Here is a 15,493-nt window from a genome sequence, read left to right on the forward strand (position 1 = left end):
CGCGACCCCCCTGTGCTGGGTTTTTTTTATTTATATAATATTTATGAAAATCTGTACTTCCCTTGTCAGGTATTTTAAAATAAAATAAAATACAAAACCTAGAATTTTACACACAAAAATAGCATATTTTTTAATACGGTAGTCATTTTTACCATGAAGACAAATGCAGAGGTCAAATTTTTTTTTTTTTTAAATTAAACACTATCTAATGTTTTGTATCGAAACGTTTTTTATGATAGTGATTTTAATAATTGTCAGATATCATTATACTTGATCCAACTATGCCATGTCACCACTGTGCCGCAAGTTCCCTGTGCTGGGATTTTTTTTTTTGATCTTGAATAAACGTAAACTGATAACAAAAACATAGTCTAAAATATAACTTCTAAATCAAAATTCGATTTAGTAAAATTTTTCTGTTAAAACGCCACAGTAGTTTAATACTATGAAAAAAAAATTTAATTAAAATTTGCTGTTTGAAACAGTTTTAATTTTTTGAAATATTTTCGTTAAGAAAATAATAATGGATTTTTTCAACTTTTGATAGTAATGTCTTTAATTAGATATGATTAATATCATATCACACAAGTTAAAAGTAATATTTGGTTTGCGATAGAAGATATAGAATAATTTGTTTATTTCGAACTATTTGCTTAAGTTTAAATTAAACTAAAAACTAAAAAAATATTAGGTTGTAAATACAGAACACTGTATTCTGATATTAGTATTGAACACTGAACTAAAAGTTTTTTAGTTGTGTGCGTTACAAGAAATTGTTTTTTTTTTTATTATTTTTTTATCGTGAGTGGCCGCTAAATTTATAATGTAATTTTTTTTTACTGGCGTCGATTGAGCCTGCCTCCTATTCTTTAGCCCTACGGGGCTGTTAACGTATAAGTTTTGTTTTAATGTTTTGAGCCAGATTATTTTTTTTGTGCGCTGTGCCATAAGAACGTGTAGCGAATTTTTTTATATTTTTTTTATAGTTTTTTTGTGTAGGTGTCCCTATTTTTTTTTATTATTTAGGTCCAGCAACATGGCAGGCGTGTTACAAGCCACCTGTCAAGTTATATCTAGATTTTTTGTTGTGATTTTTTTGTATAGGTTTTATATGACATGATATTGGGTGATGTATAGATATATGTATATATTATTGGTACAATGTGGTGACGTAGTGCATTTTATTCCGGTGTGTCCCAACGTCTTGCACGCTAAGTCTAACTGCCTAAAACCAGTCGCTTACTTGGGGCGTATACCCACCGTGCGGTAATGCCGCGATTAATAGCCGGTGGGTACCCGAAGACGTTCATCGTATTATCTAATAATAAAAGTGTAGGTGTAACTAGTATTTTTTTTATTAATATCTGTTGTTTTTTTTTTTGTTCTCCTTTAATTTGTAGACGAGGTTTTTTCACCATTCGGTTTTTTGCTTCGTGTTAACTTAACTTTTTTTTTTTTTTTTACTTAATAAATTTCCCTTGATCTAACTTAACCATCATATTTTTCTTTTTTTTTACGTGTTCATCTTCAATGGACTCGTATGTATTTTTTTTTTTTTCAAAAATCAACTCCCCTAGTTTATAAGGTACGGGCAACGGCCTTGTATAAGGTCATCCCTGATCTATATGGTTATGTGACAACTGTCACGTGGTTTTGGTGTACATCTACTATCAACGACTCAACGGACATCAACTTTAATATTTATTAATTTTATATTTTTTTTATTGTTTTAATATACAAAATTTAATTTCTCTTTAAAATCCTACTGTGGTCCGACAATACATTGTCTCGCCCAGTAGGTTGGCGACCCTTTTCTTGTATATTTTTCAATGCGCCATGAAAGTTACAAATTTTTCGTTGCGACCAATTAATTCAATTTTTTTTTATATTTGTAACCTTTGAAGTTTAAAATACTCTTGCTAGTTTTATTATAAAAATATATTTTTAACTAACAGTAGTACAGTAAATTCGTGGCACAGTAAGAACGAGACATAGTTAGGACAAGTATACATATCAGACAGTGAGTAAAATTTGTACATAGAAGATAAGTCGTCAGGACAAATTATTATTTTTTATTTATAGTACATAAGCTTTAATTTAACATATCTTTTAAGGATGTAGTATTTCCAGAATATTTCAAGATAAAAGTTGAAAAAATTGACTTTTGTAAAAAAAGTTGCTATTTTGAATCCACCATGTGGGTAGGTAACGGATCAAAAAATGATATTAAATAAAAGTGGCTACAGTCATAAAAACACAGCACAGTGGGGTCGCGGCATAGTGGGGACGTTGCATAGTTGGGTACAGTATAGATTTAATCTGACAGTGATTAAAATCTTTATCATAAGAAACGCTTCGATGCAAATCTATAGATAGTGTTTAATTCTAAGAAATTGGTGGATAATTACAAAAGCTACATGATCTGCTATTTTCTTATATAATATCCTGAATGAAAAAGGGATTATTAAAAAATATTATTTCTCATAAAAAATCGTATTGATTCATACACTTTTCAATAAGTTATAGCATTATAAAGTTAAAAATGTAACCAACCCAACCCAACATCAACTCCTATTTCCTTAATTATATCCAGATTAGTAATTATTTTAATTATATATTATATAATTATTATAATTAATTGTTTTCAAATTATTATCGACTTTTAATATGTTAAAAGTAATCATTTTGAACCTACTTCTTTTTGTCCTTTAAAGTGAAAGTTTTAATAAAAAAAAAAATGAATTTATTACCATAACTTTAAGCTCAACTTGCAATTTTGAATTTGATATTATTAAATAGAAAATAATGAAATTGGTAGATTATTTCAAAAACAACAATAACAGTTATTCCCTTAATTTTATCCCGATTTATAATTATTATATATGAATACATAATAATTAAAGTAATTAAATTGAGTATGAAAGTGGTATATTCAATAATATAATATTGTAATTTTTACGGAGATATTATAAAAATAAAAAGGAGTTGTATATTCATATACTTTTAATGCGTATACAAATTTAAAGGAATTTATGCAATACTTTTTAATAAAAAAATTTTGTTACTTATGAATAAATACACTAAACAAAAGGAACTTTCATCAGAAAAAAAATATACTTTTCTAAATAAACTTTTCGTGATGTTTTCAAATGTGCAATTAAACTTTTTCTATTACTTCTAAGTTTTAATATTATTACTTATTATTAAAAAATAAGTATTTACATATAAAAAAAAATAATTAAGAACAAAAAAAATTGTATTAAATTAATACTGATTTTGATTTTTAATATGTTAAAGGTAATCATTTTGAACCTATTTTTTATTGTCTTTTAAAGTGAAAGTTTTAATGAAAAATAAATGAATTTGTTACCATAGCTTATAGTTCAACTTGCAAGTTTGAAATTGACATTATTAAATAGAAAAATTTAATTTTTAAGATTAATATGCAATCAGGAAATTTTATAATTACTATTTACAGTACATTTATCAGACAAATTCGATTTTTTTGCATTTTTATCGTAATAGATAACTGAAATAGAAAGAATAGTAATCATATCCTAATAACTTTTGGTGTTTAAAAAAATTCTGCAATTGAAATATTCAGAACTTAATTAATTTTAATAATTTACTTTAATTAAATGAACCAATCAAACCAAAGTAGTTAANATTTAATTAATTTTAATGATTATATGACCAAAAAAACCCACAATAAAAAAGTTGTTAAAATGATTAACTCAATTGAGCGTATTATAAAATTTTGATTATAATTGTAAAAATCCATCGTTAAATTCAGGTGAAACTAAAAATCATTTTTTTTTAAATTATGATTTATATAGCAACATATTACAAACAAATTCGGAATATTATAGACTGGTAGTAGCACACACAAATAAAGTTAAAAAATTAATAAATTACAAAGTAAAATTATTTACTATTGTATCTTTTGAATACTTTTATCATATCAAATCTAATTCGACAATAAATACTTTAAGAATATTAAAAATTAATGATTTTAATTGTTTGTATGGAAAAAGCTGGTTAAGCTACTTTTTATTTGAATAAGGAATATTTTTTTGATTTTTAAGAGTTATAACTTAAACTAATCATTAACTTAAATATCATAAACTTAAATGAATCATTTGACGTATCGTTGAAAAAAGTAGGTCTAGTGAGGGTTGGCAAAATAAATCGTAGCCAGAAAAAGAACCACATAGTAAAATAATATTAACATGAATATCAATTTCTTCTCACGAGGGGAGACTATAGTGATAAGATCCTTTATATTTATTGAAATTATTGAATCTAAATGAGATAAATATCAAACGATTTGAAAATTCTATTCTAACTCAAAAAAAAAATGCAAGATTTTAAGAGCCACAGACGGAATTTGAACATCGTACCCTAAGCGTGAAAGACACAGATGTTACCCATTAGGCAACTGTTCGTTGCTTTTGTCGCATGATAAAATTGGCTAACCCAAATTTAAAAATTATTTTCAACTTTAAAAAAGTAAAAAAATTTTAATAAGTTTAATTTCGTATGTCTTATGAACTTTATTCTATGTCAATTAAATTATATAATATTCATGAAAGTCAGTTTATTCCCCTAATAAGATATTTTAAAATAAATAAAATACAAAACCCAAATTTAAAAAAAAAATTGCATATTTTTGAATACAGTGGTCTTTTGGGCATAGAAGATTATAATTTAATAGTACATGACATAAGCTTTAATTTGATATATATTTAAAGGACGCAGTATTTCCGGAACATTTTCAAAAGTCAAGTTAAAAAAGTTAGTTTTTGTAAAAAAGTTCCTATTTTAAATCCCCCTGTGAGCAGAATAAGTGTTAGATTTTCAAAAAAAAATGATATCAAATGAAAGGGAAATATCTAAGGTTTCAATATAATAAAATATTATTTTGATTTGTTAATATTTGAAAAAGTTATGGAAGTTTTAAGAAAAAAAAACATTCCGATAGAAGGTGATTTTTATCGCAAACATTACATTTTTTTTTCGACAGCCATTTGCACATAGAAGATAAGGTGTCGGGACAAATTTTTTTTTTCATTTTATAGTACATAAAATAAGCTTTAATTTGATATATATTTAAAGGACGCAGTATTTCCAGAACATTTTCAAAAATTCAGTTGAAAAAGTTCTATTTTTTATACAATGTTTCAAAATTTGAACACCCCCTATATAAGGGGAAATTGTCCAATTTTAATAAAAAGTATGTCAAATGAATGATATACTTATGATGTATTTAGAAAAAAAAATTTGTGCTGATACATACATTTTTCAAAAAGTAGCATAATAAAGCTAAAAATGTAAAATATAAAATCGAGAATTTTCACACAAAAATAGCATCTGGTAACTATTTTCACAATGAAGACAAAATAAAATATGAAATTTTTTTTTTCAATAATGTGGGTAGGAATAGGGTCAGGTTTATAAAAAAATATACCAAATGAAAGGTAAAGACATCACGCATCTATAAAAAAAAATTATATTGATTTGATTATTTTTAAAAAAGTTATCGAAGTTTTAAGTAAAAAAAATTGAAAAAATGACAAAAATTATCGATTTTTAAATTTGTAATTTTTTGGAGATTACATAAGGGGAAATTGTCCAATTTTAATAAAAAGTATGTCAAATGAATGATATACTTATAATGTATTTAGAAAAAAAAATTTGTTCTGATACATACATTTTTCAATAAGTTATAGCATTTTTAAGTTGAAAATTAAAAATCGAAAATTTTAACGCAAAAATAGCGTTTTTTTAACTACGGCAGCCGTCAGCCGTTTAAATGTAGAAAAAAAAGTGTCGGGACAAATTTTTTTTTTNAGCCGTTTACATGCAGAAGATAAAGTGTCGGGACAAAATTTTTTTTCATTTTATAGCATATAAAATAAGCTTTAATTTGATATATGTTTAAAAGAAGCAGTATTTCCGGAACATTTTCAAAAATTAAGTTGAAAAAGTTAGTTTTTGTAAAAAAGTTTCTACTTTAAATCCCCCCCCCCATGAGTAGGTTAAGTGTTAGATTTTCAAAAAAATGATATCAAACGAAAGGGAAATATCTAAGGTTTCAGTATTAAAAAAAATTATGTTGATTTGTTGATTTTTGAAAAAGTTATGGAAGTTTTAAGAAAAAAATGACAAAATTTATCGATTTTTTACCGATTTTTAAATTTGTAATTTTTTTGGATATTTCCCCCATTTGCGGGGAACGAGGGAAATTTTTTCAATTTTTAAGGGTAATGTCTTCAACTAGATACGATTTGTGATCTTTTGANTTTAAATTTTTAAGGGTAATGTCTTCGACTAGATACGATTTGTTGACGTATTGTTAAAAGAAATCGGTCCAGTGAGAGCTGAGAAAAAGTAGTGACAGACACAAAAAAAAAAAAAAACATATCATGGTAAAATAATACCTTCTCAGTTTTGTATCAAAGCTCAAAATAAATAATTATAATGATAATGTTTTCGACTAGATACAATTTGTGTATCAATTTTCGCAAATACTATTATACTTTTAATTTAGACACTTTATCAATTCATAATACAAGGCTGAATATTAAATCTTATCACTGAAATGAAAAATTTTTTTTTACTTACAGAAAATTGCTTAGAACTAAATCTGCTATACCCAACTGTCCATCATTTTCAGTCAAACGCCATTGTGCATGTTTAAAACATATTTCATTTGCTCTTGAAGGCACTACACTCGGTTTGTCGCCTCTTAAAGTGGCTAATTTTTGTGTTGCTCGAAGCTGAGTCTCTTTATAACAAGATACCATCATATCCAGTTCTTCACTTTCTGAATTCAACTGATCTTTTAATTCATTTATCTAAAAAAATTTCATTAATTACAAAAGAAAATATTATTTAAATTATACACGTGGTTATAAACGCAACTCAAAAAAAAATTTTAAACAGAAAAATAAAATTTAATTTTAGCCGTTTTCAACGTTTTTTATGTTTTTGAAGGAGTGTCATTTAAGGAATGAAAACTTGAGCCGATAAACAGGTCATAATTTATGCAAGACCTATCCTTGTTTTAAATTAATTTTTAATAATATAAAAAATGTAGTGAATATGAATTTTTAATCAATGATAAACACCATACCAATATTTCATATAAAATATACTTATGATTATATTTGATAGAAAACTTTATGGCAATTATTTATTTATTATTAAAATGATTTTTGAGAGTTTTTTTATGATAATTTTCATATTATGTATAACAGAGTTGAATAGTTAGAAAATTAATCGGGGCGACTTTGTGAAATGATGGGACAGTCAAAAACTTACCCTATTCTAGTATTAAGATTTTTCTATAGTGAAATTGTAAATGATGTGTCAGGTAGTTTGTAATAAAAATTGATGATTTTTTTAAACTTCAACTATATGCCTTCAATTGGATGCGATTCAATTTCTTTGTTGAGCAAATTCGGTAAGCGCAAGATGTGAAACATAAAGAAATATAAAAATCCAACATAGTGAGGATAAGAATAGACGATATCTGACAGTGATTAATATCAATATCATAATAACACTTCAATGCGAACCTGTTAAATTTCTACTAGATTAAAATCAGATTCATTGATGCATAAATCAACAAAATAGGTCCATTGATTGATGTTAATTGGGCTAGAGAATAATCAACTAAAAGGTATATCTTTATTTAAAACAATAAATAGCTTAAATTCGATAACGGTCTCTACACGAAAGTCAATAAATTGGCTTCTGACATGAACAAAATTCCTTATCTACTAGATTTTTACGTGGTAAAAATTATTTGCTCTAATTATATAAAAATCGAAGTACTTATACACCAGTATTACTCACTTTAAGTTCTAATGTTTCTAATTTTGAACAAATAAAATTATTTTTAACGATTAAGAAAATTAACTAGTATTAATTCAAAACGCGTCACTTGAAAAATCATTCTCATTCTCCGTTAAACTTAAAACATCTAAAGACATTGACATAGTAATCATGATTTCACCAACAATATAATTAATTCAGCGAAAACTGCAACTTCTAAATTTTCAGTAGAAAGGAACGAAAGATCATTTTTGAATAAAAGAGTTGATATAATAAAAGAATAGAGCTAGAATGATGAGAATGAGACTTCCTATTGACAAGAAAAAAGTGAAACTACATCAGTCAATTACTCCACAACAAGATAAAAAAAAATGAAAAACAAAATTTCTAAAACTTACTTGAGTGAACTTTTTGTAACCAAAGATACTGACTATTCTCTTTGAAAAGCTACTAAACGATCAAAATGGCCTTTTAACACACGTAATGAAGATAGTACGTGAGCACAAAATAGCTGAAGTATACGCATGTTACTTAAAATACTTATGCAGTAATCTCAGACGTTACACAGACGTTTCATAAAGATTAGCACAAAGGTCTTTTTATAAAAATAGGATAACAGCTACCTAGATTGGTGCGTGTTATTAGAATCATAACTGAACGGGAGTTTCGGATCATACACAAGGAAGCTATCACTGATTGGAAAACTATAATTACAGGAGTACAAGGTAGTGTTTTTCTACCCATTCTACATTTATTTTATACTGCTGATACTCCATCTACTAATAATATGACAACTACTATGTTTAACAATATAGTAATATTAGCAAAAAGTTATAGTCAGCAGTTTGCAGCTGATAGCTTCCAAAACTTGATTAATAATCTTCTTTTGGACAAGACGCTGGAAAATTAAAATCAATAGTGACAAATTAGCTTATGTCAGTTATAAATTACGCAATAACAATAATATTTCTATTAGATGAATCATAACATTTTTTCAAAAAAAGATTCGGCAACATACCTTGGAATCCACCTAACTCACGTCTCAATTGGAGGCATCATATATATCAGAAAAGTTTGCAAGTCCGAATTTTCTTTAAAGAATACACGTCTTTATGTGGCTATTATAAAACCAATTTGAACTTATGGTACACAACTTTGGGATTGAACGTCATACACCATAGAACTTAGTTTAAAATATTTAGTTATCAATTAGGATACAGTTACATTAGTTATTATATAATATTATTAATTACACTTAAATGCAGCTGTAAATCAACACATGTTTATTCTTTATGAATTGTTATAAAACTATGTTTCATGTACAATTATTATAAAAATCGAGATTTATTTGAGCTTACATACATTAATCGTTTAGCCAAATATGATGATAACTAAATATGTTGACTCAAATTAAGTTGACAATAAATTTTATTTCAATTTATAACTGAAATTATGTTTTTTTGCTATTAATACAAACTGTGAGGTCTTTTACAAGCCGGATTAGGAGGAATCTAGGAAGGTAGTGGCGAGAACCATTTTAAGTTTTACTAGCCTACTATGATATACTTTAAATAAAAACGACCTTGTATTTAGTTTAAATTTATCTGTTTTTATATAGGGTGTTCAGTAGCATGCATGATAATGAATGTGTTAAAACTTTCATGGATTGTTTTGTTGCTTGAAGTGCTTGAGGATATATCCATATATATGCATAAACGCAAATATTCAGTTCACAATGGAAACTGAGGAAAACGGAAAATTGCCATTCCTAGATGTAATGGTAAAAAAACAGCCTAATGGGAAATTCGGCACAGGAGTGTATAGAAAAAGTACACATACAGATAGATATTTACATGCCGATTCACACCATTGCCCCTCACAGAAAATGGGATTATTACACACAATGGCAACAAGAGCTGTCAGAATAGCTGATGAAAACCATGTGAATGAGGAAAAAACATACTTACGACAAGCACTAAAGAATAATGGGTACACAATTAAAAATATTAATAAGGCAATTAAAAAAGCAGAGAAAAGAAAAAATGCAACGCGTATCATGGATGACGAAAATAATGAAGATGAAAAGAAAGGAACATTAATACTGCCGTACATACAGGGAATTACCGACCGCATATCAAGAATCGCACAAAAATTCAAATTAAGAACCGTTTTCAAATCAAACACAGTTGCAGGATCACTACTCCGAAACCCGAAAGATAAACTGCCAGAGATGCAAACACCAGGAGTATATGAAATACCGTGTTCATGTGGTAAATCTTATATTGGACAAACAGGAAGAGCTATTGCGACAAGAATAAAAGAACATGAAAAAGATGTGGAGTACCAAAGAACAGAAAAATCTGCAGTAGCTGAACATGCCAAAAACAAAGGACATGACATACAATTCGATAAAGTAAAAATACTAAACAAAGAACCTCATTTTGGCAAACGGATGTACAAAGAAGCAATAGAAATCGAAAAATGTCCGGAAAATTTTAACAGAGAAGATGGATGGAAAATCAGCAAAACTTGGTTACCTATCATACACCAGACAAAAAGGAAATTAACCAACAACACCGAAAATAATTCAATATACGAAGAGGCAACAATCAACATAACAAATAATTGCCGGTGTAGGAAAGGAAGACCGAAATGTCAAGAATGCCGTAAACAACGTTAGTCAAAAATCGAGATGTTGTCAACGACATTAGTCAAAAACCCGGATACGGTAAACAACGTTAGTCAAAAACCAGATGTTATCAATTTTATAAAAGCAGACTGTTATCAAGATAAGCCGCCAGTATAGTTGCAGTCACCGACTAGCAACCATCACTCTGAAAATGGACTCTGCAATGAGTCCGAAACGTCAGAAATCAACTGTAAACATGGATATATCCTCAAGCACTACAAGCATGCATGATAATAATAAAAATGAGAATTTTATTATTGATAAACCGGATTGTAATTCAGATGCTTCATTTAGTTCACTAAAATAACAAGTGAAAAAAATAGAAACAAATTTATTAAGACTTACGCCAAAAATTTACAAACCATCTCCAAGAAATGCTTGTGTTGTAAAAAATATCAACGACTTAATTTTCAATTTAAATCGCGAATAAGCCATAAGTTAGCAACAGTTAAAAACTATGCGATAAAAGAATTCCAATGAAGCTGAATGGTAAATTCTATAGACTGTAGTAAGATCAGCTATGATGTATAGTTCAGAGGTTGACAAATACAGTAAAGTACAGAATGAGTGTCGTAGAGATGAGTATGCTTAGATGGTTGAGAAGAGTGACTAGAGAAGATAGGATAAGAAACGAACAAAAAAGAGGAAGTACGTCTACGTGGATAAGATAAGAGGAAATAGACTTGGATTATTTGGTCATGTTATGAGGAAAAAGGAATCGAAAGTTGTAAGAACAGTTATAAAAATGAATGTTGAAGGAAGAAGAGGTAGAGGAAGACGAAAAGAGATGGAAGTATGTAATTAAATGCGATATGATAACGGTAGATGTGAGCGTAGATGACATGAGAGATCGTATCAAATGGAAGTTTAGGATAAGGGTGGCCGACGCCAAGTAATTGGGATTAAAGGAAGGAAAAAGAAGAAGATCAGATCATTAATTTGATTTTAGAAATCATTGGCTAAATCCAGTGTTACAAACGTAATAAATAACGCTTTCGAAAAAAAAAATTATTATTGCGGAGCATTCCTTGACATAGCCCAAGTTTTCGATAAAGTATGACACAAAGGTTTGCTAATAAAATTACGTGAACACTATCAAACTAATGGTGTAAACTTCTTAATCTTAAACTTATTTCACTAAAAGAAAGTTCTGTGTCATACACAAATAACTTATTAGAAAAATATAGGTATTGTATTGAGCTCTATAGTGTATCTACTCTACATAAACAGACATCTCAACCAACACTAACTCAACAACCGCTACATTTACATATAATACTGCAATACTAAAAACTCATAAAGATAAACGCATAGCTAATGATCAAATCCAAATAACTATAAATAATATATCTGGTTGAAATGTTAGAAGATCAAGTTAAACAATGAAAAGTCAATGCACGTAAATTTTACGTTACGAAAAATCTACGATATTCCAATATTCTAAATCAACAGAAAATTTTACAAAATGATTTAGTTAAATATCTAAAAATGCACCTTGACTGGAAACACCATATACTCCAAAAAAAAAAAATTGCAGATAAAAGATAAACTGCGCACACTCTATTGGTTAATTGGAAAACGTTCTGAGCTATCTTTAAAGAATAAACGTAGTGTTCGTAAAACCCATCTGGACTTACGAAATTTAATTGTACTAGAAAGTCCAACATAGAGGTTATATAACTCTGTTCAAATATCGCACTTCGTACGAGCTTCGTGGCTGTCGTACGAATATAGTGAAGGTATTCGTTGAAGAAGCCGTGCCCGGAAATCATTTGCGTGAGACGATAGATCATCTCACGTGTGTCCGGTCCACCTACCTCTCTAGACGATCAGGTCCTACGAGGAACTTGGTCCACTCACCTATCATCATCTCCTATAAGTGACGAATTCGCCACAGGAGCATGGTCGTCCTTTCAATGACCTAACCTCTAAAACCCGTCAAGCCATATGACTTGGTTTTTAATTTATAAATTTTTACAATATAAATATCATTTTATTATTGCTACACTAAATTAGGGACCACTTCACTAGAAAATCCCAATCATCTTGTATTTATATTCATAAATATTATTTTGTATGGTTGTTTACTTATTAATTGTATATTTGTTTTAAAAAAAACATCTAATTGTATTTTTTAAGATTCATAATCGTTTTAGTAAAAAATATTTAAGGTAATAATTAATTAATATATATAAGGCGTTCAGTAATTGTGGAAATGGGTTTTTATTGTTTGTAACAATTAACTTGTCTCCTTGCTTACTATACACTATATGTTTTTTAAATATTAAACATATAAAGCAAGCTCTTCAAATTCACTGCATATAGTTGACTATAACTAAGGATATTAAAAACTAATATTGTATTGTAGATTAATTTTAAATATAACAGTAACCTTTTTAACAATGATCACAAAGTAAAAAATAACATACTTGGTTTTCTAAATTTTTAATTTCATTTGATAAAAACTCATCATTTTGCCAATCCTCTTCTTTTTTTAGAAGAAAAATTTCTTTCTCCAGTCGTCTCAATTTTGCCACTAAACAGCTATAATAGAATGTTATATTTTTCCATATTTTATTATATAATATAATATAGTTATTTAGCTTATCAGTTTGTTAAATCTTGAAATAAGTTATTTAATATTAGTAGTATACTACAAAAATTAAATAAAAAAACAGTATCACAGTGGGACCACGGCACAGTATGGACGTGGCATAGTCGGGACAAGTATAGATGATATCTGACAGTGATTAAAATCACTATCATAAGAACGCTTCTGTAGATAGTGTTTAATTATAAAAAATTGATGGATAATTACAAAAGCAACATCAACTTCTATTTCCTTAATTATACCCAGTTTAGTAATTCTTTTAATTATATATTATATATTATATAATTTTTAAAATTAATTGTTTTCAAAATATTATTGATTTTGATTTTTAATATGTTAAAAGTAATAATTTTGAACCTACTTTTTATTGTCTTTTAAAGTGAAAGTTTTAATATCCTGTCAGCAAATTTTATAATTACTATTTACACTATATTTATCAGATAAGTTAGGTTTTTTTACATTTTTATCGTAATAGATAAATTTAATAAAAATCATAGTAATCAATTCTAATTAACTTTTGGCATTTAAAGATTCTACAATGGACATATTCAGAATTTAATTAATTTTAATGATTATATATCTAAAAAAACCAATAAAAAAAAAGTTATTTAATTTAGCCTATTATAAAAATAATAATTATAAAAAAATATGGCAGTATATTGCCTTTTACAAGATATTTTAAAATAAAATACAAAACACAGGATTTTAACACAAAAATAGCATATTTTTGAATACGGTAGTCTTTTGGACATAGAAGATAGGTCGTCGAGACAAATTTTTTTTTTTAATTTAATAGTACATGACATAAGCTTTAATTTGATATATATTTAAAGGACGCAGTATTTCCAGAACATTTTCAAAAATTCAGTTGAAAAAGTTCTATTTTTTATACAATGTTTCAAAATTTGAACACCCCCTATATAAGGGGAAATTGTCCAATTTTAATAAAAAGTATGTCAAATGAATGATATACTTATGATGTATTTAGAAAAAAAAATTTGTGCTGATACATACATTTTTCAAAAAGTAGCATAATAAAGCTAAAAATGTAAAATATAAAATCGAGAATTTTCACACAAAAATAGCATCTGGTAACTATTTTCACAATGAAGACAAAATAAAATATGAAATTTTTTTTTTCAAAAATGTGGGTAGGAATAGGGTCAGGTTTATAAAAAAATATACCAAATGAAAGGTAAAGACATCACGCATCTATAAAAAAAAATTATATTGATTTGATTATTTTTAAAAAAGTTATCGAAGTTTTAAGTAAAAAAAATTGAAAAAATGACAAAAATTATCGATTTTTAAATTTGTAATTTTTTGGAGATTCTCCCATTTATGGGGGACAAGGGAAGATTTTTCTATTTTTAGGGTAATGTCTTCGACTAAATACGATTTGTGATCTTTTGACGTATCGTTTAAAGAAATCCGTTCGGTAAGACCTGAAAAAAGTGGTAACAGACACAAAAAAAAAAAATAAACACATCTTAGTAAAACCAATACCTTCTCAGCTTCGCATCGAAGTTAAAAAAAATAATTTATTTTACCATAACTTTTAGCTCAATTGGTAAGTTTGAAATTGACACCATTAAATAGAAAATTATATGAGAATTAAAAAAATTGTATTGTTAAGATTAATATGCAGGAAATTTTATAATTACTATTAATAGTAAATTTATCAGAGTAACTCAAATTTTTTTGCATTTTTATCGTATTAGATAACTGAAATAGAAATAATAATAATCATTTCCTAGTAACTTTTGGTGTTTAAAAAGATAATTGAAATGTAATAAGTTAATTAATTTTAATGATTTACTTTAACTAAAAAAAATCATTCAAAACAAAGTTGTTAAAAAAATTTACTCAATTGAGCGTATTATAAAATTTTTTTTAATTATAAAAATCCATTATTAATTTAAGAGAAACTAACAATAATTTTTTTTTAAAATGATTTATATAACAACTTGTTAACAAAAAATTTGGAATATTATAATCTAGTAGTAGCACACACAAATAGAGTAAGGTATTATGAAATTACAAAGTAAAATTATTTAATTTTGTAGTTGAAACCTATCATGTCAAACTTGATTCGTCAATAAATACTTTGAAAACATTAGAAATGAATTATTTTAATTGTCTGTATGGAGTACATGGGATAAGCAACTGTTTCATTGAAAATTAGAATTTTTTTTCAATTTTTGAGGGTAATATCTTCAACTAGATACGAATTGTAGTAATTTGACGTATCGTTGAAAAAAGTAGGTCAAGTTAGAGCAGAGAAAATAAATGATAGTCACAAAAAAAATCTTCTCAGTTTTGCATCGAAGCTAAAACTTAAAATATAGTAAAAT

General features: G+C 27.0%; 1 protein-coding gene across 6 annotated transcripts in view; it reads right to left on the reverse strand.

The window, feature by feature from the left end:
- LOC126908078 (protein KIAA0100) overlaps positions 1–15,493 on the reverse strand; it is a 101,910-nt gene that overhangs the window by 32,575 nt on the left and 53,842 nt on the right. For all 6 annotated transcript variants that reach the window (XM_050689924.1, XM_050689923.1, XM_050689922.1 and 3 more), the window contains 2 exons: positions 12,958–13,072; positions 6,625–6,857 (listed from right to left, as the gene is read on the reverse strand). In XM_050689924.1, the coding sequence (XP_050545881.1) occupies positions 6,625–6,857; positions 12,958–13,072 (348 nt within the window). The remainder of the gene's footprint in view (positions 1–6,624; positions 6,858–12,957; positions 13,073–15,493) is intronic.

The sequence above is a fragment of the Daktulosphaira vitifoliae genome, unplaced genomic scaffold (assembly GCF_025091365.1).
Source record: "Daktulosphaira vitifoliae isolate Bord-2020 unplaced genomic scaffold, ASM2509136v1 Scaffold_5, whole genome shotgun sequence".
Lineage (NCBI taxonomy): Eukaryota > Metazoa > Arthropoda > Insecta > Hemiptera > Phylloxeridae > Daktulosphaira > Daktulosphaira vitifoliae.